Genomic DNA, 27,430 nt, shown 5'->3' on the forward strand with positions numbered 1-27,430 from the left:
GGTGTTTACATTGGCGTCCAGTGAATATCGTTGGCGTCTAGTGAATTCCGTTGGCGTCTAGTGAATTCAGACGTTACTTACGCACTTCAGCTGATGACAAAGGAATTGGAGGATCTCTCAGAAATAAGAATACGTGTGGGAACACAAGGTCTGGATGAACAGGCAGGCACAGCAATGGAGTTAAAACAGCAGTAGGAACACAAGGCCTGGATGAACAGACACTTCATTCGAGGACAGAGGTCAATCCCAGCTAGGGACACAAGGCCTGCATGAACAGGCACAGGAACTAGGTTAAAACACTGGTAGCTCGCCAGCATCTTTCTGATGCATGCTAGAATATTGGCAGCGGTATGGGCATGGTCCGTCAGGTGGGTGTGCAGTAAAGCCCACCTCCACCCTCATGCTTGTTCAGGGAAGGACTCCCTGGAACGGGTCCACCCCTAGAGTTGTGTGTACCCGGTGTTTACATTGGCGTCCAGTGAATATCGTTGGCGTCTAGTGAATTCCGACTGTACTTACGCACTTCAGCTGATGACAAAGGAATTGGAGCCTAGGATCTCTCACAAATAAGAATACGTGTGGGAACACAAGGCCTGGATGAACAGGTACATCATTCGAGGACAGAGGTCAATCCCAGCTAGGGACACAAGGCCTGCATGAACAGGCACAGCAACCAGGTTAAAACACTTGTGGGAACACAAGGCCCGGAAGAATGGGCACAGCCACTGAGTTAAAACACCTGTGGGAACACAAGGCCTAGATGAACAGGCACCGCCACTGAGTTAAAACACCTGTGGGAACACAAGGCCCGGAAGAATGGGCACAGCAACTGAGTTAAAACACCTGTGGGAACACAAGGCCTGGATGAACACGGATACTCGGATAGTAATTTTTTTTTTTTAATGTATTTATATTCTTATTCTAAAACGTTTCTAGCACTTCATACTTGATAACACTCAGGTGCTGTAGGTATTTCCCGATCCCCAGAGGAACACAAGGCCTGGAAGAACTATCAAACATAGGAATCAAAGGCACAGCTCTCAGTTGGTTCAAGTCGTTCCTATCAAACAGGTTTTACAAGGTCAGAATTAACAACAAGGAATCTGACCCGATCCTATCAGACCAAGGCGTACCACAAGGTTCATCCCTCTCTCCCACCCTGTTCAACATTTACCTCCTCCCCCTCTGCCATCTGCTATCACAACTCAAGCTTACTCATTACCTCTATGCAGACGACATCCAGATCCTCATCCCCATCACAGAATCAATTCAAAAAACCTTCGCCTTCTGGGAGAATTGTCTTCAACCAATTAAACAACTACTTTCCAACCTGAACCTGATTCTAAACTCCAGCAAAACAGAGATGCTACTTATTTCACACAACCCAAACACCTACTCACCTAGCCTTGCACAATCCACATCTTTAAACATGGATCTCTCTGCAGACGTCAGGAATCTAGGAGCATGGCTTGACAACCAACTTAACTTAAAAAAATTTATAAACACCACCACCAAGGACTGCTTCTATAAACTACAAGTCCTAAAAAAGCTAAAACCACTCCTGCACTTCAATGACTTTTGCCTCGTTCTACAATCCATTATTTTTTCTAAACTCGATTACTGCAACGCAATCCTACTTGGCCTCCCCTCCACCAGGATCAAACCTCTACAGATGGTACAAAATGCCGCAGCCAGAATCCTAACTAACACTAATAAAAGAGACCATATCACCCCCATCTTGAGCAACCTCCACTGGCTACCCATCAAACAGAGAATCCTATTTAAAACCTTAACCATTATTCATAAAGCAATTCACAACGTCGCACCTATATCACTACAAACTCAACTTCGTCCACACTTATCCTCCAGACCCATCAGAAGCGCCTACAAAGCCACCTTAGTCGCAACTCCAGCTAAATCAACACTAAGAAAAAGAGCACTCTCAACTGTGTGACCACACCAATGGAATGCTCTCCCACCAGACCTACGCCTGGAACCCAGTCTACCAGAGTTCAAAAAAAGTTAAAAACCTGGCTCTTCAGGCAAGCTTTCCAATTCCCAGAATGTAACAGAGTTAAAACACCTGTGGGAACACAAGGCCTGGAAGAACGGGCACAGCAACTGAGTTAAAACACCTGTGGGAACACAAGGCCTGGATGAACACGGATACTCGGATAGTAATGTTGTTTTTTTTTAATGTATTTATATTCTTATTTGAAAACGTTTCTAGCACTTCATACTTGATTACACTCAGGTACTGTAGGTATTTCCCTATCCCCAGAGGAACACAAGGCCTGGATGAACAGGCACCACCACAGAGTTAAAACACCTGTGGGAACACAAGGCCTGGAAGAACGGGCACAGCAACTGAGTTAAAACACCTGTGGAAACACAAGGCCTGGATGAACGGGCACAGCAATGGAGGTATAACACTTGTAGGAACACAAGGGCTGGATGAACAGGCACATGTGTGGTGAAGAGTTTCTCAGATGACATCAGGGTGACATTTGGCTTAGGACCAATATGCTAAATCAACTTTCCTTAAAGGAAAATTAAGTAAAACTGAAAACATCTCCTTGGCTGGAGATTGCAATACAAAGGAACTGGAGCAGGAAGGTGAATTTAAATTTCTAGGAGCAGAGGTTGGTGGAAACATTCAGCATAATACTATAGGAGAGTAAAGTTGATATTGAAGAATACCTTAACAGTGCCAGCTTGCAATCCCCGCATTATCATACAGTTTTGGATTAGTAGACTAACCTAATATATATCTTGAAGAATTGGTTGTAAAAGCGAGAAAGCTCCTCCATGCCCATCAGGAAACTTATAAGAACCAGTGTATGCTGAGATTGTTCATATCTAGGGCTGAAGGTGTTATGGGTCTTATTGAAATTGATTACACCTATAGAGCTACATAATATCATCCATGGACCCAAATACTAAAATAGTTCAGAAGTACAAAAACTAGCAACCATCCTCAGTCTCAGTCTTTAAGCTAGGACAATCATTCTGGGGTATAGAGGGAATGACTAAAGATCCACAGTACACAAAGGTAAAGAAGCTACAGAATTGGCAAGACAAGAAACTCTTTTTAAAGAATTGGACCAGCAAACAAGAAAGGATAGTTGGCAGAAGCATAAGTACAGTGGGAAGTACAGAGACCTACTTCAGTAATCCCATGTGAATCAAGATTTGACACAGCAATGGTCGAGAAGAGGTGAATTGAAACCTATGGATGAGAGACTGGTAACTATAGCACAGGATAGTAGACTGCAGATGAGATGGTTTAGCCAGCATCGAAAAGAATGATAAAATGGACAAATGCAGATTCTGCAGAGCAGACTACACATCTCGTTGCCGGATGTGATGTCAGAAGGCCTGTATACAGAGAGGCACAACAAAGTAGCATGGCTTATTCATTGGAAGCTGTGTAAACTTAAGACTTGGCTTTTCCTTCAAGCCTCCCCCTAATTTTTCTAAACCGTCAATATACCTCCGAATCAGACTACGCTTACTTGACTAGACGCCCCGCCTAGTCTCAGCGTTACGTTTTTCACACTTAGTTATGCTGTCCTTTGTTTTCCGGCTTCCCTAGCCCCCCAAGTTCTTTCTCCTTGTTATATGTAATTTTTGCTTCTTGTTAAATGGTTTACCCCATGTTCCATGTAAACCGATTTGATATGAATCTATTCATGAATGTCGGTATAGAAAAGTGTTAAATAAATAAATAAATAAATAAGGGCTGCACAGTAGACGCCGGTCAGGCACAGCGATTCATGTCAAGAACATGTGCTGCAGTACTTACATTATCTTGAGCATAGGAGGCAATTGGAGCTGCTGCAAGGCTTTCAATAGCTTTTATTCATCTTGCCATTCACAAGGAAAATCTGGAAAGCCAAGCAATGGCAGGTTTACTTTCAAGAACACTAGCATTTCCATCAAGTCTGGTGACAGCCTTGAGCGGTGAGGGCTCATGATATCCCCTGTCATTGAAAAGACATGTTCACTGGGCACGCTGCTTGGTGGACATGACAGATATCCTTCAGCCACTTTGGCTAGGTGTGGCCAGACAGTGGACTTGTGTGCCCAATATGCCAGCGGATCTGTCTGCGTGTTCTCTATCGGCTCTGAGAGATACCGTGTCACTGACAGCTGTGCTGCTGTCTCCTCCTGTGCTTGGGAGGGCTGAGAGTCACTCGATCCAGTTACTTTCTCTCTCGCCTGTTGCACAACTGATGAATCTTTATGGCCGACATGCCTTGGGCGTTCTGACGTGGAGGAGGAGGTACTAATAATAGTATCTGTCGCTGACACAGTGCTTCTCCTGCCAGGGCTAGCAGCAGCACAACTCTGTGACGTGCCTGCTGTTTCCACCTCTGCTTGAAGCCTAATCTGTCTCCGCCTATAGCGCTCCTCATCACGGACCTTTGCTAACAACAGCTCCTTCACAAATGACAGACAATTGGTCTGTAGGGCGAGTTTACCTTTCACACGGGGATCACAGACAGAGGCGAGCATGTATGTGCTGTCCTCTGTTAAAGGCCTTAATCTGTCTTTCACCTGCTGCTGCAAAACGTCCACACACTACAGCACCTCAGCAGTCATTCCCTCTTTGCGTTTAAAGCCCTCCAAATGGTCATCCAGGAATTTCACTATAGGGATGATGTCAGCCAAGGTGGAACTTCTGGAACTCAGCTCCTCCGTGACATCCTTGAAGGGCTGCAGGATTTGTACCAGCTGACTCATGACTAACCAATCGTGATGCCCTAGGGGATTCTGCACACCTATGTCTATTGTACCAGAAAGTTCATGAAGGGGTGTCTGCAGCTCCAATAACCTCTCCAGCATCATAAAGGTGGAATTCCACCGGGTGGGAACGTCTTGAATGAGACGCTTCTGAGGCATATCCAAATCAGTCTGCTTTTCTCGGAGAACCTGCCCCGCCCTGACACTTCTGTGGAAGTGTGCTGCTATGTTCCTGCACTTGTGTATTAACCGACGCAGGTATTCAGTCTCCTTGTCCTTGGACTCCAAGCCCAGACCTGACTTCACTACCAGATGCAGAGTGTGTGCAAAACATCGGATGTTCTTAAACCGCCCATCGCTTATGGCCTTAACCATGTTTGCACCGTTGTCTGTGACAAAAAAGCCTGCCCGCGTTTTACTGTCTCGCTGGTGTACTTTCCAGCTCGCCAGAATCTTTCTGATGCATGCTAGAATATTGGCAGCGTATGGGAATGGTCCGTCAGGTGGGTGTGCAGTAAAGCCCACCTCCACCCTGATGCTTGTTCAGTAATAGAGCTGCTGGCTGCCCCTGCCTCTGCCATGTCCCACCAGTGTGCTGTCAGAGAGAGGTAAGAGTGTGCAGCGTTCATGGTGGTCCAGATATCGCAGGTGAAATGCACTCTTCCGTCTGCCTTACCTAGCAGTGCTTGCAAGCGACTGAGACAGTGCTTGTACAGGCTGGGGATGACCTTTCTACTAAATATGGTTCTGGAGGGGACTTTGTAATTTGGAAGTACGACCTTCAAAAAACGTTTGAAACCCACATTCTCCACTAACTGCAGGGGCTGGTCATCAAGGGCAATCATTTCCCCAATGCTCCTGGTTACAACTTTTGAGGCTGCCTGCCTCCTACCCCGGGATAGCGTTAGCGCACTCCACCCCATTTCCTCCATGGTGCATTGTCGCTTCTGCCACATGTCAGTGGGTTGCTGGCCTGCCGCCTGACTGCTAGAAGGGTATGAGGGCGTGGGCTGACTCTGCTGCTTTCCTACCACTGCACCCTGGTTGGAAGGGGAAGGGGTCCCCCGACGGAAAATGGCACCATCCCCAGATGGCAGTAATCTTGTTGGGTGTTGCCTCTTTATATGATGCTCCATGCCAAAATTTGATAGATGTCCCAGTTGCTTGCCTCTGCTAATATCCCTGGCACAGTAATTACACCGAGCATAACGCGGGTCTTCCGTCACTTTAAAATGTGCCCAGATCGCAGATTTCTTTTGTGATCCTCCTCTCTTTCCCACCCTGGGGGTGGATGGTGGCACTGGAGTTGAGGTACTACTGGGTGTGGGTGGTGCACCCACTGCACCCGGCGAAGCAATGCCAGCGGGGGCAACAGTCACCCTCTGTCTCCCTTCTGACAGCTCTTCCTCCTCCTCGATATCAGTGGAATGTCTCCCCTGCCGCAGAATTCTGGAGGTGGAGGGTAAAACAGGACTAACTGACAATTCTACCGAAGATTGCTCAGTTTTACATCTTCCGTTTCTGATGAGAATCCCATCCAAGAAGATTCTTCTTCTGAATCAGAAGCTAACAGTGCCAGCGCTACCTTGTCACCGCAAAGTTTTGCAGGACACTTCTGTCCCCTGGCTGCTCTTGGGTGTGTAACTTTTGTCTGGCTAGACTCTGCCTCCTCTTCACTCTCCTCCAAAACTACAGTGCCAGAAACACGTGGTGGCAATTCCAAAGTTTCATGGTCTGATTTCTTTTTTTTTGCCATGGAACTGCCATCCCCTACAAAGACGTTTTATTGCGACAGTTGCCTTTTTAGCTGTACTGGTGGTGTTGCGCTGGTGTCTTTTGCGGTGCCTCCGCTGCCATTCCCACTAAGTCGCTTGCATCTCTCTTTCCCTGACATTATGGATTTAATGTCAATGAGTACTAGTGGTAACACTGCCCACTGTCCCACAATAATAATGTTCGGTCTGTTTAAAATAACAAAATTAACAGACCCACTCAAGGACAATGCTTTTAAGTCTGTTTAAAAATAGCAGATTGAACAGACTCGCTGAAGGCCAATCTTCACTCTGTTTATGCCCACTGCCTCACTGCCTGCCTGGCAATGCATGGAATGTGTCTGTGTGTGTCACTGTGCGGTGAGTCCACACAGGACGACTAGCTTCCTTTTAAGTAGATATGAGGCAGAGTACTGCCAGTGCCACCCCTGCCACTGCCCACCCAGCAATGAAAGACTCAAGGACAATGCTTTTAAGTCTCTTTAAAAATAGGAAATTGAACAGACTCGCTGAAAGGCAAATGTTCACTCTGTTTATGCCCACTGCCTGCCTGGCAATGCACGGAGTTTGTCTGTGTGTGTCACTGTGCGGTGAGTCCACACAGGACAACTAGCTTCCTTTTAAGTAGATATGAGGCAGAGTACTGCCAGTGCCACCCCTGCCACTGCCCACCCAGCACTGAAGCACTCAAGGACAATGCTTTTAAGTCTGTTTAAAAATAGCAGATTGAACAGACTCGCTGAAGGCCAATCTTCACTCTGTTTATGCCCACTGCCTCACTGCCTGCCTGGCAATGCACGGAATGTGTCTGTCTGTGTGTGTACAGTGAGTGCACAGAGAACCAGCTTCCTTTTAAGTAGATATGAGGCAGAGTACTGCCAGTGCCACCCCTGCCACTGCCCACCCAGCACTGAAAGACTCAAGGACAATGCTTTTAAGTCTCTTTAAAAATAGGAAATTGAACAGACTCGCTGAAAGGCAAATGTTCACTCTGTTTATGCCCACTGCCTGCCTGGCAATGCACGGAATTTGTCTGTGTGTGTCACTGTGCGGTGAGTCCACACAGGACGACTAGCTTCCTTTTAAGTAGATATGAGGCAGAGTACTGCCAGTGCCACCCCTGCCACTGCCCAACCAGCACTGAACCACAATGCTTTTAAGTCTGTTTAAAAATAGCAGATTGAACAGACTCGCTGAAGGCAAATGTTCACTCTGTTTATGCCCACTGCCTCACTGCCTGCCTGGCAATGCACTGAATGTGTCTGTGTGTGTGCACTGCAGTGCACATAGAACTAAAGTAGATATGAGGCAGAGTACTGCCAGTGCCAGTGCCACCCCTGGCACTGCCCAAGATAAAATGAACAGAATCACTCAATAACAATGTTCTTTTTTTTTTTTTTTCCCTAACAAAGAATCTGTTCTGTGTTGTCTATCAAATGTGGTTCTGTTCTGTGTTGTGTCTATCAAATCTGGTTCTGCTTTCTTGTCTGCCTCAGCCTGCCTGAGCCTGCACCCAGCCCGATCCCGAGCCCACCTCCCCACTCAATCGCTGAAAATGTCCGTAATTCCTCGTGCTGCTGCTGCTTTTATAGTGCTGGCTCGTCAGGAAATCCTCAGAGAAGCACTGAATGACAGCGCGATTCGCTGCATTCAGTGCTTCTCTGAAAAAGTGAACGCTGATTCGCTGCGTTCCGGTATCCATGCCGACCTGTGCCACCCTTTCCTGTGAGTCACTGCGACTCACAGGACAGGGTCAGACAGGTTGGCATGGTTACCGCAGGGGCGCCGCCATTTTGAGGTAATCCGGGGCTCCTAGCTCGCAGCTAATGGCAGCGAGAAAGCGCGCGCATCGCGGTTCGCCGTATCCAACATAGCTATGTTGAATATGTGGGAAAACCGCTCGTATACACCCCATCACTTTTTTAAGTTAAAAAATAAATATGCGTAGCGTTTTACATATGTGGTCAATACGAATGCACACCCCTAATATGCACGCAAATGCCGCCTCGCGCGTGTAAGTGGGGGGAATTTTAGTAGCTATGTGTACCGATGCAAGAGCTCATTTTCCCAATTTGCTCACAGTTCATCCCAGTAAAGAAGAGGATTTCCTAATCTACCTAGCTATCATGCCTCCCTTTTACTCCATTACCCTGACCCTTAAAACCCCACTGACTAGCATTTTTTTTTACATGACTTACATACCTGTGCATAACAGAAGTAAAGTTAAGCAGTAGGGCTCCCGGCATGTGCTTGTGCGCATAACTACTTACACGCTGACTTTATTTTACAGACTATGCCCAACCATGTCCCACCTATACTCCATCGTATACAACCAAAAAAACAAGTATACTATAGTGTGAACCGTATCTTCAATGTGCTGCCCCTTTTTTGCTTTTTATGATTTGTGTGCAGAGTGGGAGATATGTGTGTACCCGCACGGGTTTTAAAATCCGTGTGGTTTGTTCCACGCTGAGTCATGTGCATATCTCCTGACTTCAACATGTGTAGGGGTTTAAAATCTACAAGTTAACCTTTTCTGCTTAACCTTTTAGCTATTTTCTATTTTCTCCTTGTTAGCATAGTCTTCCTTTTGAAAGTTAAAATCTAGTACAGTAGTTTTCCTTAATGTCCTCCCTCCAGTTATTAAATCAAATATGATCACATTATGATCACTGTTGCCAAATGATCCCACTATTGTTACTTCTTGCACCAAATTTGCATTCCACTAATTATTAGATTTAAGATAGTGTTCCTTCTCATTGTTCCTGGACCAGCTGCTCCATCAGTTATTTATCTGATGTAAAATCTTTAGCTGCCTAACGTGTCCCGAGGTGACATTTACCTAGTCAATATTGGGATAGTTGAAATCTCCCATTATTATTGTGTTACCAAATTTGTTAGCTACTTTTAGCATTTCATCCTCTGTCTATTCATGCACTTCAGTAAATGTAGCTCAGTAAATAGGCTCTTTTATCATATTTCACATTTTATGTTTTCATATCTTATTGTCTAATAGGACATTAAGTTTAAGTAATATCTACTCCCATGTACATTATTTGTACAGTAGATTTTTTTTCATCATTCTGTGGTAGTTTACCTCTTCTTTACCATTACAATAACATACAACAGCAGCTAACCTATTCAATCCAGCTACCGGGCTATGCGTGCCAAAGTCTCCGGGAACTGGCTATAGGGCAATGCCCTGCCTCGCCTGCCCAACACAGCTGCGCAAAAAAATGACAAAACTTTGTTATTTTATTTACTTTTACTTTTTTTTTTTTTTTTTTTTTAAATGATCCAGTCAAAAAGGGTAAACAAAAAATAAATGGTCTCTGTTTGTTTGTTTGTTTTTGTTTCAAACCTGGAGGGGCAAGGCCCCAGAATTTAGAGATCAGAACTGCAGGTTATGCCTTTCAATCTGCTGGAGTCAGAGAAGATACTGAGGGATCGCAGGTGGCACCCCGGGTTATGTGGGAGGTGCTTTTCAGTTTCTCTCTGACTCCATCTGCTGGAAGGGAGGCATAACCCAGCAGTCTGGACTGATCCTGGTACGTACAGGGAAATATCAATACTCCCTTTAATACTGTCATGTAAGCCATTTGTTTGAGCACTATTTTTGCCACAAAGATAGGAACTGATCTAGCTGTATTGAATCATTTAATTTCCCATAAAGATTGGGACCATACAAATATAGACTAAAGTTAGACCCATTCACAAGTGACATTGCCAGGTTCAGTAATATGTAACTTATTAACACTGTGGTAGTGTTCTGCTTATCACTGGATATCACAACAGGGAACAGAAAAGTTGGGTCAATCAAATGTTATGTTACACTAAGGGCCAAATTTTAAAAGGTGAGCGCGGGAGTAGATTTGTTCGCACAACCCGGCGCGAACAAATCTATGCCTGATTTTATAACATGTGGGCGCTGCTGCACGCATGTTATAAAATCCAGGTTCGGTGCACGCAAGGGGGTACACAATTGTGCAACTTCCGTGCGCCGAACCGCACAGCCGTCCTCCGTTCCCTCTAAGGCCGCTCCGAAATCGGAGCAGCCTTGGAGGGAACTTTCCTTCTGCCTCCCCCCACCTTCCCCTCCCTTCCCCTATCTAACCCACCCCCCCGGCCCTACCTAAATCGCCCCCTACCTTATTTGATGAAGTTACGCCTGCCGGCGCGCGAACCTCCGGCACGGCCGCTGTGCTGGAGGACTTGGGAATGCTCCCGGTCCCGCCTCCACACCCCCATCCCCGCCCACCACCGTACTGCTGCCCTGCCCCCGATCCACCCATTTTCAAAAGCCCTGGGACATACGCGCATCCTGGGGCTTGCGCGCGCTGCCGAGCCTATGCAAAATAGGCTTGGAGAGCGCGGCTGGGGGGGGGGTTAAGGGTTACACGCGTAACTTACGCGTGTAACCCGTTGAAAATCTACCCCTAAATGAATAGCACAAGTGAAATGAGGATATAGCAATATTTATATATTCATTAACTGCCTCCCCAGTTTCCTAAGATATTGCTTGAGGTGGTATATAATAAAACCTAAACATAAAGGCATAACAAATCATCTTTACAAGGCCCAATAAAAATGAAATAGCATTTGTGTTTATAAAAGTACTCACCACAGTCTGCCTCATCTGAACCATCTGCACAGTCTGGATCCTCATCACAAACCCATAGTTTGGAAATGCAGTGCTTTGTCGTTTTGCATTGGAAATGGTCAGGAGAACAGCTATTTTCAGCTTAAAAAAGAATGATTTCTTATGATTACAGAGAATCCAGATTTCCAGCTGTAATTTTCCCAATCATATACAGTCCCCAATGGATTTTATCTTCCCATTATGAAGCCCTTCCAGATGAATTCAACATTGTGAAATAGTCATGTCTTGGAAATGGAAAGAATAATAGCAATCAGTTTACAGGGGAATTGGGTTTCAGTTTCAGGGATTTTTTTTTTTTTTTGGATCACAACAGTTTCTACTGACCCAAAAATAATTATTTCTGTTATTTCTAAATTACAGATTGTGATAACTTTTATTCTTCTATAAAATATGAATACAGGCCAGTCAACAGTTAAAACTACAGTCTTCTGTGATCTAGGAAGAAATAAAACATAGGATTGCTATTAAATTAAATTTATTTTCTAGGCTTTCTAAGATTTAAAACACTGTCTAGCTAATCTGAAGAGAAACATTTTAACAGAGATATCCATCATAATAGCTTACTATGGCATACTAATATTTTTATACTATATGCTTGCAATATATTTACTGGATAAAGACAACATAGGTAAGAGTAAAAAGCAAAACAATGGGTTTTACATTGAAGTAAGACAATGTGCCATTATTTTAAACACAAGTAAAGAGAATGTATATCTTCATGCAAACTGGATTATATATTGAAATGCTACATAAAATCTTCAGTTTTGGTGCATGTATTTACTACTATTGCTTTCCAAAATCTTTCAATATAGTCCTCATTTAATTTTCCTAAAAATTGCATTTAAAAATAATTTGAAAACAATTTTAAATGCATTGTAAGATGATTGAAGGCAATTTGTTTTTCACTTTGAAGCTAGTATTGAACTCATTTGGGGGAAGAAAGTTAAATGTAGTCTGCACTGCTCATGATTACAATGTGAGGAGACATTTATTCTTTAAAAAGTGAAATTTTGATGTGCTGAAGTTGCTTAAATTGTCAGCAGCAGCATTTCTCAAAGGAACTAGCACAATATAACTTACGGCAATCTTTTTCATCTTCTCCATCCCCACAGTCATCTTGCCCATTGCATCTGAGGTTTATTGGGATGCATTTCTGCTTCTTGGAGCACTTGAACTGACCTGACAGGCAGACATATGTGTCTGGAAAACAGGCAAGAAATCAGAAATGAGTTTCTCATTTGAATATAGAGTAGCAAGTGCTTAATCAGTGGAGGATCTTATTCATTTTTTCAGCTTTGAATATAATCACCTACCACAGTTGAGTTCATCAGAGTTGTCTGCACAATCATTTTCTCCATCGCAGATAAATGCTGGCAGAGTGCAAAGTCCACTTCCACACTGAAACCGCCCAGGCTGACATTTAAATTCAGCTGGAAAAAGTAATTTAATTTATTATAATTTATTAATATTGCTTTTCTGGCATGGAATATATTGTTCTGAAATAAGTCTATAGAACAATGTGAAAGGTCATAAGTCATGTAAACAATGTACACCTATTTGAAATGCACCTCTGTACTAACCTCATATTTGTCTTTTTATTCTGTTTAGGTGAAAGTAACTGAACACAATGAAAAAAGCACTGATACACTTTGAGTTATTATACATTGATAACAAATAGGGCTGGCAACTTTAATTCATGTGCATTACCTTGTAATAGTAGGTTTAAAAACATGTAGGATCTGAATTTTCAAATGACTCTTATTGTGTGCCAGTGGCAAAATTATTTTTAAAACAGAGCCATACACATTAGAGATGTGAATCGTGTCCTCGATCGTCTTAACGATCGATTTCGGCTGGGAGGGGGAGGGAATCGTATTGTTGCCGTTTGGGTGTGTAAAGTATCGTGAAAATCGTTAAAATCGTGAGCCGGCACACTAAAACCCCCTAAAACCCACCCCCGACCCTTTAAATTAAATCCCCCACCCTCCCGAACCCCCCCCCCAAATGCCTTAAATTACCTGGGGGTCCAGCGGCACACTAAAACACGGCAACTAAAACCCCCTAAAACCCACCCCGACCCTTTAAATTAAATCCCCCCCCCCAAATGCCTTAAATTACCTGGGGGTCCGTAGCGGCGGTCCATAGCTTAAATTACCTCCGTAGCGGCGGTCCGTAGCTAAATCGGGGGAAGGGGAGAGCAGGAAAACCGGCACACTAAATCGTGTAGTCTTCAGCCGGCGCCATTTTGCAAAATGGCCGCCGCAAAATGGCGGCGGCCATAGACCAAAACGATTCGACGAAGGAGGTCGTTCCGGACCCCCGCTGGACTTTTGGCAAGTCTTGTGGGGGTCAGGAGGCCCCCCCAAGCTGGCCAAATGTTCCTGGGGGTCCAGCGGGGTTCAAGGAGCGATTTCCTGCCGCGAATCGTTTTCCGTACGGAAAATGGCGCCGGCAGGAGATCGACTGCAGGAGGTTGTTCAGCGAGGGTTCCTGACCCCCGCTGAATGACCTCCTGCAGTCGATCTCCTGATCGACTGCAGGAGATTTAGCTACGGACCGCCGCTACGGACGTAATTTAAGCTATGGACCGCCGCTACGGACCCCCAGGTAATTTAAGGCATTTGGGGGGGGGGTTCGGGAGGGGGGGATTTAATTTAAAGGGTCGGGGTGGGTTTTAGGGGGTTTTAGTGTGCTGTGTTTTAGTGTGCCGCTGGACCCCCAGGTAAGTTAAGGCATTTGGGGGGGGTTCGGGTGGGTGGGGAATTTAATTTAAAGGGTCGGGGGTGGGTTTTAGGGTGTTTTAGTGTGCCAGTTTTCCTGCCCTCCCCCTTCCCCCGATTTACGATTTTTTGACGATAAATCGGGGGAATTGGTATTGTATCGTGGCCCTAATGATTTTTGACGATTTAAAATATATCGGACGATATTTTAAATCGTCAAAAAACGATTCACATCCCTAATACACATTGCTTTATTTGTGTGTCTGTGATGTGTCCTGCATATATGCATGTATTTTACATTTTTCTCCAAGTGCTGCAATACAATTTGTAAATACTATGAGATTGTGATCATTATACTATATGCTGTGGACTGCATTAATTCCTTAAATGACCTCTGTCCTAATGAAGCGTATTGGGTCACAAACATCCAATGTGACATTAGGATATATATTTTTTTTTGAAAAAAAAAAATTAATGCATCTAAAAATGAATACTTAGCTTTTGTAACATGGAGAATAGAATGTGGAAAATCTGATAGTGGAAAAACTCAGGTGAGCACAGTTTAATGATTGCAAAAGACTCTAAGGTATCCCACAGAATACAGTTGACTCAATGTGAGTAAACTAAATCTCCAAATGGATCCAACATTGCAAAGTTTCAAGAGATGACTCTCCCTGTTTCAAGGATCCAAAACCCTCCTTCACTTGCACATTTCAAAAACTAGAGTCCAAAGTATTTTTAAGTTAATTTTGAGAATACAAGGACATCAAACATTGTGTTAAAGCTCGACTAAGTGTGAAGTTTTCTGATGACTCAGCAGCTCGTCTTTAGATGCATTTATAAAACATTAAAAATAAATATGTATCCTAATGGCACATTGTGTGTTTGTGATTGTGTGTCCCATGAGTGCACTCAATACCCTTGATTGGGATACATTTAAGGAATTAATGCAGTTCACAGCATGTGTTATGATTCTCACAATCTCATAGCATTTACACTTTGTATAATTCATGTTGCAGCATTTAGAATAACATTCCTTTTCTTTTTGCTATTGTTCGTGGGTTCCATCTCTAGTATTTTACTTTAAAGTTTGACCTGTGTTAGTAGAGCTATGTGTATAGTATATATGAAATATGAAAAAATTACTCATTATGGTGAATGATCTTCATTTCAACATATTTTTTTTAATTCTATTAAAGTTATCAAAATGTAAAATGGCTTTATATATTTCATAGAAACAAAGAAGATGGGTCCATTTGATACATTCTATCTGCCCTATTTGATCTATCCTATCCACATTGTACTTGCCTACTGTGTTGTCACAGGTCTTACACTAAGGATTCCTAAACCTTTCCCTGAGTCAAAACGGCCAGTCAGGATTTCAGCATATCCACAGTGATCATGTATGAGATAAATTTGCATATATTAAGTCTCCATGATATGCAAATTTATCTCATGCATATTTATTGTGGAAATCCTGAAAACCTGACTGGCTCTGGGGTCTCCAAGACAGGTTTAGGAAGCCCTGTCTCATACAATCTGTGGTCTTTTCCCTCTCACCACCACTAAGATTCATTTGTTGCATGCATGCTTGAATGTGGCCACTATTTTGATTCCTAACACATCTGCGAGGCAGGAGTGTCTCTGTACTGAAATGTTTTTGGAAGCCATGTTGGGATGAAAAGAGAAGGTTGTATTGTTCCAGGTAGTCGGTTAGTTGAGTATTGACTGTCTTTTCAAGAATCTTTGCCAAGAGAGGTAAGTTAGATATGGTGCGGTAGTTGGCTAGATCCAAGGGATCAAGTTTTGGTCTCTTGAGTATAGGTTTTACAATAGCTTGTTTAAGTGGGTTGGGTACATTTCCAAGGGTCATGGATTTATTAACGATGTCAGCTATGAGTTGGGATATTGTGTTGGGGATAGATAGGAGAGCTTTGGAGGGGATCGTGTCTGAAGGATGGGTGGAGGGTCTCATTCTTTTTAGAATGGATTCAATTTTTGTGGAAGTAGTAGTCTCAAAGGTGCAAAAGTATAGAACATATATGGTCATGTAGGGGCAAAAATTAAATAGAAGAGCTTAGTTTATTTCTAGGGTGTGTTTTCATTTTGAAATGACATGAAAAATGTAATGAAACATCCTGTTTCATTATATGTCATTTAGAAATTAAACAATAACAACAACATTTGTTTTTGTTTTTCATTTGGAAAATAGCAGGCACCTACCCCAGCCCTGTTTTCTGTTGCAACCACCAAAGGTTCAGCACTACCAAAATGTAGAAATTGAAAACCTTCTCTCAGTCCTTCCTCCATGCCCTTCCCCTTCAGAAGCCTCATTCCCCTTCTCTGGTTTCTCCAAAGTCTAAATGGAACAAAAGCAATCCCCAGTTGTTCCTGTACCTCTGGGAACTCATTTAAAAAAATGTTCTGAAGGTGTTGCTTAGCTTCTAATTTCATATTTTGAAGGAGAAAAACAGGCCTCAGGAGAGATGGGTAGGATAGAATAAGAGTTGTCATAATGTATGATTCCTAAACAATCAAGAATGTGTTTCTATATTTTTAAATAATAGGTATTCATTTCTTAAATTGAGGAACAGAATCAAATACAGGATATAGAATGGGTAGAGATGGCCCAGAAAAAAGGCTACCAAAATGATACAAGATCTATACCAAAAAACTCAGATGAAATTAGAGGAGAGAATAGACAGGATGAATATGATATAGATATCTGAGTACCTCAAGAACTATAAAGCAAACACAAGAAGAAAACCTTTTTCAGAGGAAAGAATGTTTAGAACATGAGCTTGTGGAATGAGGCTCCAAGGGTAGTAGACTTGAAAGCAACATCAGAAAATATGTATTTAGGAAAGGGTAGTAGATTCATGGAATGGCTTCCCAGTAGAAATGTCAGAGGCAAATTATTAATGGTATTCAAGAAATCTTGAGATAAGCACAGAGGGTCCTTAGCTGTGATTCAAAAAGATCAAAGTCTTTATCAGATTTGAATGCATGCTTATCTGAAGTCATAAAGTGGCTCTGTCCTGATAAACTCAAAGAGCTCAATTTTAAAAGCATTGTTTGAGCAAAAATGCCCATATATGCAAGTATGTGGACCACGCACAAGCAACACAGGTTTTAAAATGCCACAAATTACATGTGCATGTACCTGTGTGTGCATGAGAAATAAGGGGAAGGGAAAGGGGGGTGAGGCATGGGCATTCCATGGTGGGGGCCAATACTTATACACGTAACTGTATTTTAAAACTGAAAACCACAGAGCAGGTATGCTAGATATCCATGTAACTTTGTTGCTACTCATGATGAGGGGCAAGTCTGTAGATCTCAAATTTTAGAGCTTATAGAAGAGGTTGAGTGGTCTGAGTCAACTGGGTGGTGTGCAGAATGAAGAACCAGAGGGGTTAGAAAGATATAGATATTAACTGGTCAAAATGGTGGACTGGTTGGAAAACTCCTCATGCAAGCGTGTTTTAAATTCCACTCACATACATGCATAAAAGATGACAAAATCTTATGGAAGAGAAGCACACTAGCTTTGCATAAGTAACCTTTTAAAATTAGATTCATTCTTATGTGGGTGTGGTGTATTTTATAACATGTGCTTGCAAGTGTACACATCATTTAAAATTCTGGTCTATCTTTGCATATGAGTTGATATGCATGTGTATGGGTGTCCATGCATTATTTTAAAATGACTGTTAAAGTGAACCCTGATAAGTCAGAGGCCGTTTGGTTCTCTGGAAGTAAAAATCCATACTTGCTTTCATCAGACATGGCAGAAACAACTACCGAATTAAAGGAAGTTGTGAATATATTAGGATTTTCTTATAACCTTTCTATTGCATATTTATTATCTTGTGCAGCATTTCTTGTATTATCTGTGTTTTATCTGACTGCTCAGGCCACTTTCAGATACATCAGATTTAAAAACCAAGTCCACATGCTAGTACTAAGTAGGCTAGACTATTGTAATTCCTTGCTTTATGGATTACCTGTTTATTGTATTCATTGATTACAATTAATCTAGGATATAGCTGCCAGGTTAATATTTGACAAGGGTAAATTGGACCATGTGATCTCACTGGCTGCCAGTTACATCGTGGATACAATTCAAAATTCTTTATTGGATGTTTAAAGTCTTGGCAAGAAAGATACCTCCTTATTTTATTATACTGACATTTGATCTGAGATATCACATCAGTTTATATTCAGGTACTGTAGGTATTTCCCTATCCCCAGAGGGATTATAATCTAAGATTTGTACCTGAGGCAATGGAGGGTAAAGTGACTTGCCCAAGGTCACAAGGAGCAACAGCAGGACTCAAACCCTGGTCTCCTGGCTTGTAGCCCACTGCTCTAATCACTAGGCTATTCCTCCTTGCTGTTTATTGTATTTATTGATTACAATTAATCTAGGATACAGCTGCCAGGTTAATATTTGAACATTATTGAACCACATCAGCCTGGTTGATTTCTACAATGCTCAAAATTAAAACTTTTGAAATCAAATTCTCAAAGTTACTAAAATGATTGTAAATGCTTACAGTCTTGGATGTTCTATTCTGTTTAAAACCTCAATAAAAAGGATTTATTAAAAAAAAAAAGAAAAAGAAAAAAGAAAGATGGTTAAAAAGAACAAGGGAAATGAGCTTTCCATACCTGGCACCCTCTTTATGGAACTCACTTCTCTTAACCTTAACATTAGAAAAGGATTACTTGAAATTTAGAAAAAATGTAAAGGCTTGACTATTCACAAGAAATGTATCTTTTTGTATTATTCTTAAAAGCTTTTCTTAATGCTGCAGTTTTATTATTGCTTTATTTAGGTGTGATTATTTATGTCTCTAACGGGCTCATTTTCTATAGCTTTCACATGCGAAAAGGGACTTTTCGCACGCGTGTGATAGCTAGATCAGGACGAAGTCGGGGCGGAGTCGTTACGGAAGGGGAGGAGTCGGGGCAACACCGGGGCGGACGCAGCAAAGACATCGCTGATGGCAAAAAGGTAAGGCCCCTTATTGCCGCCAGTAACGTGCCCAATAGCAGCACCATGAAAGGTGCTGCTATTGGTTTGCGAAAGACAGCAGCGATAGCATCGCGGTGGTGCGATCACTGCCGGCTTTCGCAGGCCCGCCCCCCGCCCCCCAGTACCGCACAATTCACTAAGGCCTGCAATTTTAGAAAATCCAGGCCTAAGAAACTTACTTAATTTTAGTTACATTTTTAAGAAGCTGTTTTTTCTGGTTTGTGATAGTTTTAGCATGAGTGTATAGTTATATTTATGTTTCATTTTAATTACTTCATCCTAATGTATGTATTTTATTTTCTCTGTTTATACATAACTTTGATTTTGTGAAAAGAAAGGTGATCAAGAAAATCCAATATACTAGAATAAAATAAATAGTGAAGAAGTGAGGAGACTGGTGGAGCCTATGGGCATTACCTCAGGAAATATATTAGGAAGACTAGATGGGGCTAATTGTCCTAATCTGCAGTCATATTCTATGTCTATATGCTATATTCTATGATCAATAAATAGTGTGGAAAATAAATATAGTTAATTAAATAAAATACTCACGACAGTCCCAAGGTTCATCAGATCCATCCCCACAGTCATCAATGGTGTCACATTTCCACCAGAATGGAATACACTTATCAGTACTACAGCGAAACTGAAAAGACAAGATAAAATATGGAAAGACGCATGACAAGAAAATCCATTTACTAAAAAATAAAGCACATGTATGGTCATTTTAAAGGACATTAACAAAGCTAAAGCAGTACTTTAGCCACATAAATGCTGTACTGAAAAACTGGCTGCCCTTTATTTGGGGAAAATATGTATGTACAATATTTATTTGTATTTTTCCCTATATACCAAAGAAGCATTCAGGAAACAGAGTCTGGGTGGGGATTGGACATGCGTGCATATTTTTTTAATTTAAAAAAGTATTTATGTAAATTCCAATAGGTAAACTACTCCCATACATTAGCAGTTGTAAATAAGTGCAGGTAGATTTGCCAGAACAAATTTCAAAGGTATAATATGCACATACTGTTGCTTTGAAAATTAGTGTAAAGTGTGAGGGTAAAAAGCACCTGCTATTTTACACTAGCTGAAAACTGACTCCAGAAAGCTTAGCACAATGTGACAGATACATCAAAATCTTGTGTTGAATTTGTTTCTCAAATATTTATTTTGTCTCTCCCTGTTATTTTTTTTGATACTACACCCAGTGTGGGAAGTGCAACTTTACAGTGTACCAAACCTTTTGAAATCATAAAGAATTCTTTTCAGGCTCTGTATGGGAGGAATAGCTTTTAGAATATTTGGACACTGTATGTAAATATAGGATGGTAGATAAACTGAACATGAAAATTGTAGCAAATCGGTTAAAAGCTTTGGGTTTTTATTTAATTACTTGTCTTTTCCAAACCTATGATCAAATTACAGTTCCAGTACAGCAGATAAGCCTCTGCCCCGAGAGAACTTAGTATATGTTTGTATCTGAGGCAATGGAGAGTGCAGTGACTTGCCCAAGGTAACAAGGTGCATTAGTGGGAGAACTTCTCCATTTACAGTATGACATCCCAATTCAGTAGATAATAGTTATTGCCAAATCCCAAAGTTTTATTTTTTTTTTAAACTTTGTGTGAACTTCTGGTACCATATCCTTCTCCACTAAGAGCTAGAAAGGAACTACAGAGCTTCTTGGACAAGCTTAGGACTTTACAGTGGGTGGGTCAGCATCACTTGATCCAGATAGCTGCTATAGGCTAGTAAAAAAGAAGTTGCACCATGATTTTTTCCTCTGGCTAGTTTCCTTGCCAACTTGTCCAAATTCAGCTCTGACAAGGCAGTGAGGTCACGCAGGCAGCAACTAGTTTCTATAGTTACCATGTTTTTTTTCTACAGTACACAGCCATAGAAATCAATAGGAAACATAAACAATTGAGAAGAAGATTATTTGTTTCATTCATTGCATTCCTCCATTCATTTTAGGGGAACACAAATGAAAAAAATATGGGCACATTAGTTATGTTTTAACCATTTGTTTCAAATTAATGTACATCCCTAGTACATGCTGAAGCCATATTCAGCACTATTTAGCCAGATATGTACAGACTTATCTAGTAAGTGATGTCTGCTGAATATCCAGCAATATTAAGTAGTCACCACTTAGCTGGATATGCCAGGGATGGGCAATGGGAGTAACTTATCTGATTAACTTAGCTGGATAAGTAACAATATGTTGACTTATAGGGGTGTGCATTCTTTTCCTACGTATTGGTAATCCGCAACTTATAGGGCCATATTAGTTGTATTCATGGGGAAGCGAAACGTATTGCGATTCCCCATGTGCAGGAGGTCACTCCCAGACCCCCGCAGGACCACAAGGGACTTTTGGCAAGTCTTGTGGGGGTTAGGAGGGTCCCCCAAGACTTGACAAAAGTCCCTGGTGGCCCAGCGGGTGCCATTGGTCAGCCATTGGTCAGCCCCTGTCACATGGTAGGAGCACAAGATGGTGCTGGCCATCCATTGCTCCTACCATGTGACAGGGGCTGACCAATGTCACCAGTAGCCCCTGTGACATAGAAGGTCAAAGGCTATTGGCACCATTTTGAATACCAGCAGCCAAGGGTGTGAGTGCAGGAGATGGCTCCTGGATCCCCCGCTGGACCACCAGGGACTTTTGGTAAATCTTGTGGGGGTCAGGAGGGTGGGGGGTGGGGGGTTATACTTAATTCAATTTTAGCTGGGAACCGAATAAGAATTAACGCATGTATGTATCGGGGGCCCCCCTTGCTGAATGCAACATATCTGCCCCCCGACGAATCCGAATCCCAAATGCAAGTATGGCATCCCTCTGCACATCCCTACAACCTAGCTAATCCAATATTAGATCAGATGTTAGAGAACAGAGATGGCTCAGTTGGTCTAATGGTGGATGCATGAATAGATACTGAAGGGGTTTACAGCTCATATTCATGCAGTAGAATATTGCTATATGTTAAATGAAGTGGCAATCTATATTATTTCATACATAGTTTATTAATTTATAATGTCAAAGTGTGTTTTTTCTGGTAATCAGTAGGTAGAAATGACAAGCATATCACTGCAGCTTATGCATCTAGAAATAAACAATATATAGTAGATAACTTTTATTGGAATCACTTAACACATTTGTGACTAGTTTTTTGACTGGTTTTCTCTATCAGATAAATGCAAAATGAGAGAAGAATGACGATGTTGGAATATACATTTAAAAATGAATTTTAAAAGCTAGACACATGTCGAGATTGGGAGATGGGCACGAATGTGGCACTTGTGCATCTCCACCCAATTTAATAAGGTAACCAGATATGTCACAAGTGCTGATGTGCAAATATCTTGCATCGGAGTAAAAATGGGCATGGTGTGGGCAGGGTGTGGGCACACTGGGGAGAGGCCAAAAGATGTGTGCAAAAGTACCTACACATCTGAGCATGCACCCATGTCCAATGCCATGTAAATGCACTTCTGTTGTGGAGGATGTGTAAGTTTAAAAAATTATAGGTATATGTGAAGTGTTGGAGGGATCTGGGGTAACTGGAGGGAATGCAAGCTAAAGAACCAGGGGGGTTGGGAGGACCTAGCAGAACACCTGGCAAACAAGCGGATGAACTGATGAAATTGGTCCTCAGCTGGACATGTGTCTGTTATAAAATATAGGCAGTTGCACATCCGTAAGCCAACTTACACTGCCTGGCATGCACAAGCTTAAAATTAGTCACGGATTTACGCGCATAAGGGGGCTACACATGCCGGGCCTATTTTCAAAAGGCTGGGCGGAAGCGTAAAGCCCCAGGACATGTGTAAATCCTGGGGCTTGAAATAAGGGGGGGGGGGCGGTGGTGGGGCGGGAGCCGAGCCGGAGCCTCCAGACACAGAGGCCATTGGCCCAAGGCAGGCATAACTAGGTAAGATAAATTTTTTAGGGTGGTTTAGCTTAGGGCTGGGGGGGGGGGGGGGCTGGAGAGTTAGGGGAAGGGAAGGGAACGGACGAAGGCAGTGCGGCTCGGTGTTATAAAATCGCAGTGTACATTTGTGCGTGCACGGTTGCGTGCACAAATGTACGTCCGCACATATGTTTTAAAATCTGCCCCATGCATGTTTTTAAAGATGTCAAAATGTATCTCTGCAAGACCATCTTATATCCTTCTCTGTAGTTTAGTATTTAAAATCCAAGTGATTTTCTACTGCTACAGTTGCTAGTAATATTATTACAGTTTTCTATGCATATTGGGAATAATTTTGTAAATTAAACAGCAAATATTTGCATGTTACTTAAATTTTCAAAGCAGACTTACACACAGAAGTCTGAAAATTATCTTGGCAAAACTACAAACACACACAATTACACTTGCAATTTGGTGTGGAGAATTTTACTGAGATAATTTACATGCATACTTTTATAAATTAAAATATAAAGAGGATAAGATTAAACCCCAGTTACTCCTGCTCCAGTGATGCTATATTCCAAAGAATGCCAGCTGACCTGAAGACAGTGCCATTTTGAATATGGCACAAGAGGGGCATAAGAGAGTGAGGATCATTTCTCCCCACCTCTTTGGGATCCATGACTTTGTTTATGTTAACGTTATTTCCCCCCTTCTTCCTTGTAAACCAATATGATATGATCTGTATCATAAATGTCGGTATAAAAAAGTACCAAATAAATAAGTAAATAAATTAATAAATAAAATAATAATGATTTTATTTATGAAATTGTAACCGAACTTTATTGGCACCTGTTAGAATGTAAGATATCCTACATTTACTTACCTTAGTCTATGTGCCTATTTGTAAACCGTTGAGATGGTATATAACTTAGTGACGGTATAGAAAAGATTTTAAATAAATAAATAAATAAATAAATAAGGTGCAGGAAAGGGGGGGGGGGGGGGGTCCAAGGAAGTGTGAAGGTGGTGGCAAAGTATAGTGATGGGTTTAGGAGGCTGAGCTGACAGCCAGCTTTCAGTGCGTACAACCAATATTAAAAACTAGAATGTTTTAGTATTCACAATTAGAAAATAGCATGCACTTATAAAAAACAGAAATTAAACAAAATGTACCATGCACCACTCACCAATAAAAGGAAATCAAAAGTAAAAGAAATAAAACTTGCAGACACCTGTTTAAGGTTCTTTATCAAAGCAAGTAACTTGATGGGTTTCTTCAATTAAAGTGTGCCCCACATAAATATGACAACTAAAGACTAGACTGAGATAGGGTAGATCTTGGTGCAACTGGCACTCATCAATCATTATGAAGCAGGAAACCCTACCAGAGTTGAGACTGAGGCCAGACTATGAAAGGTGTTGAAGTTATTCAACCATTTTATGTGTGGGGAAGTTTAAAGATGTTCTCTTTTCCTTCCATGTGGTATGTAGTTCTCAAAATTGTGTTAGAAGAGACAATCCATTTCCACACCTTGAAAGCCTCCCCAACATTGAAGAATCTGTTCATTCTTGCTTGTTCAGATCTTATGTGACAAACTGATTGTGTATTTTTATCAGGACAATTTTATTGTGAAGGACTTCAGAGCATTGATCACAAACAGCAATTCAAGAAATTTGATGTGGTGACTTTTCTTCTAGAGAGACCAAGTGCCCTTGATATGAAATCCTTGTATGCAAGCTCCATAGAGTACTATTTTCTGAATAATTTGGTGTGGAAGATTTTGGAAGGGTAATCTTATGGTCAGTATGTCATAGGAGAGCCATTGAAACAGATTTTCTGAGCTATCCCATGATACTGACAAACTCCAGAATTCCATGAGTTGCTTATCAACTGGGACTTTTAGATCCATTGGGCTTGTTTCATTGGAGACCTACCATAGGAAACCATGACCTATTGATGCCATAAGGCCCAACATCATCAGTTACTTCCAGGCTAATATCTGCTGATTTTGAATGACTCCTTTAACTGTGGACACTATATCCATCATCCTAATGGTTAAGAGGAAGGCCCTTTCTGTTTCATATGTAGCACAGCCCCAGTGAATTCAAATTTGGATGTCAGATTCAGTTTTGGATAGTTTATAGTAGGGATGTGAATCGTATTTCTGACAATTGAAAATATCATACGATATTTTCAAAGTCGTCAGAAATCGGGGGCTCCCCGAAACCGATAGGAAAACCCCCATGATATTGTTTGTTGGGTTTTCTTATCATTTTGGGGGAGGGCGAGAAAAACAGCACACAAAAAGAACCCCTAAACCCACCCCGACCCTTTAAAGCAGATCCCTTAGCTTCCCCCACCCTCCTGACCCCCCAAAAATGTTTAAAATTACCTGGTGGTCCAGGAGGGGTCCCAGGAGCGATAGCCCGCTCTCGGGCCGTCAGCTGCCACTAATAAAAATGGTGCCGATGGCCATTTGCCCTTACCATGTGACAGGGTATCCATGCCATTGGCCGGCCCCTGTCACATGGTAGGAGCACTGGATGGCCCACACCATTTTTAAAGATGGTGCCAGCCATCCATTACCGGAAGTCAATACAATTTTTCCAAAAAAGGAACAGCTGATTCATGAGTAGCATGGCCCATAACAATCCTGGCTATCATGTTCTGTACTACTTGTAACTTTCTAACTATACTGCCAGGTAGACCCCAGTATATAGTGTTACAATAATCTAGCACTGTGATTATTAACATATATACCACAGGTTTTAAAGCCACAAAAGTCAAGAATGATTTTACTTGCGTCACAAGGCATAAATGCCCATAAACTGTTCAGAGAACTGAATTAATGTGACTTTCCATTAACTAACAAGGGCCTCATTTTCTAAAGTATCGCAGGCCTGCAATACTTTAGGTAATGAAGGGTGGGGGGCCTAAACGGGGGGTGGGCCTGCGCTAGCCGGCAGCGATCGCACCGTCGTGGTGTAGCTATTGGGCGCGAAGGTGTAGCTATTGGGCGCCAACTCGGACACAAAAATGGCCTTAGCTTTTTATCATCCACGGCATCTTCACGGAGTCAGCCCCAATGATGCCCTGACTCCTCCTCTTCCAGGGCCAACACCACCATTTTGGTATCGCACGAGATAAGGGACTTTTCGCATGCGAAACGTCCCTTATCGCGTGCGAGCCACTTGGAAAATAAGGCCCCTAGAGTCTAGTCTAACAGCTAAAGATTTCACTTCATCAGTAATCTTCAGACTGTGACCATCTATAGAAATCAAGGTTTTCTCCAATTTGCTTCCTATTTGTAAAATCTCTGTTTTCATTGAGTTCAGAACCAAAAGGTTTTTCACTTAACCAAGAGCTGACAGTCAACATACAATGTTGTAGTTGAGAGCTCAAAATGGCTGCATCCTGATCTATTGGGACAACAATTTGAACATTGTCCACAAATGAATGAATAATACCACCCAAAGGTGACAAAAAGATATTAAATAATACTGGGAAAAAGAAAGACCCTGAGGGGACCCCACAGGTAGAAATGCCTATTTCAGAAAAGCATCCTTGAAAAAATAATCTGGATTATCTATTTTGCAAAAACTGGAAACCCATTTTAAAACTTTCTCACTTAACCACAAAGACTGACATTGAGAAATCAAATACTACCTGCAAAATCCTAACAACCATAAGAAAGATGCTAGAGGGCTTACAGCTAGATTGAAGAGACAGGAAGGTTCATGCAGGTTTTCTTTTGACAGACAGTGGTGCATATATGAAAATGACAGTGGAAGATGGTGGCTATCAGAGGACCCATTGTTTGTATACTTGCTGCATCTACAGTGAAGGATGTCCTCAGGCTGGGATCCAAGGAACAAGGGTTTCTAGTCCTAAAGGAGCTGATAGAGAGGTGCAGGAAAAAAAAAAAAACTAGGCATTTTCATTCTAGCATGAATTGTGGGCAGCTTCTCTAAGAGAAGCAGGAAGAATTTGGGATGCCTCATAAGTGGCTGATAAAAGATGTTGGCACCTGATGGAATTCCACCTATCTGATGCTATTGAGTTTAGTGAAGCAACACATACTCCTTCATGACTTATCTCTGGAAAAAGAGATAGGTGTGGATCATTTATTTATTTATTTGTTGATTTTTATATACCGACATTCATCGGAAAATCATGCCGGTTTACATTGTAACAAATTAACAAGAGAGTGAAATACAATAAACAGGAAGGGGAAGGGGGAGCAGCAATGAAGGAGGAGAGAGGACAGCAGTAGGAAGGATAGAGAAAGAGAGATTTTATAGGAACATTCAAAATATAAATTAACAATAGATAATATATGTACAGGTGGGCTGGTAGGTACCAGACCATTGATGACAGTGAAAGGGATAGAAGGGGGGGAAAGGGAGGGACAGGGAAGGATAAGCTAAGGGTGGAGGAGGGGAACTCATAACACAGTATTTAGTAGTTTTTGCTAGAGGGATCATGATTGCATAGTGATGAGGTGGCAGATACAACTCTTGAAGCTCTTCAAGGATGCTATGAAGGATCTGAGTTCCAGAAACACCTTAGTGAA

At 41.9% G+C, this 27,430-nt stretch overlaps 1 protein-coding gene across 1 annotated transcript in view; it reads right to left on the reverse strand.

The window, feature by feature from the left end:
- Positions 1–27,430, reverse strand: part of LRP1B (LDL receptor related protein 1B) — a 3,516,099-nt gene that overhangs the window by 472,046 nt on the left and 3,016,623 nt on the right. The window contains 4 exon segments of the mRNA XM_029607894.1: positions 11,140–11,259; positions 12,259–12,378; positions 12,492–12,608; positions 19,492–19,585. Of these exon segments, the coding sequence (XP_029463754.1) occupies positions 11,140–11,259; positions 12,259–12,378; positions 12,492–12,608; positions 19,492–19,585 (451 nt within the window).

This window comes from Rhinatrema bivittatum, chromosome 6 (genome assembly GCF_901001135.1).
Source record: "Rhinatrema bivittatum chromosome 6, aRhiBiv1.1, whole genome shotgun sequence".
In the NCBI taxonomy this organism is placed as follows: domain Eukaryota; kingdom Metazoa; phylum Chordata; class Amphibia; order Gymnophiona; family Rhinatrematidae; genus Rhinatrema; species Rhinatrema bivittatum.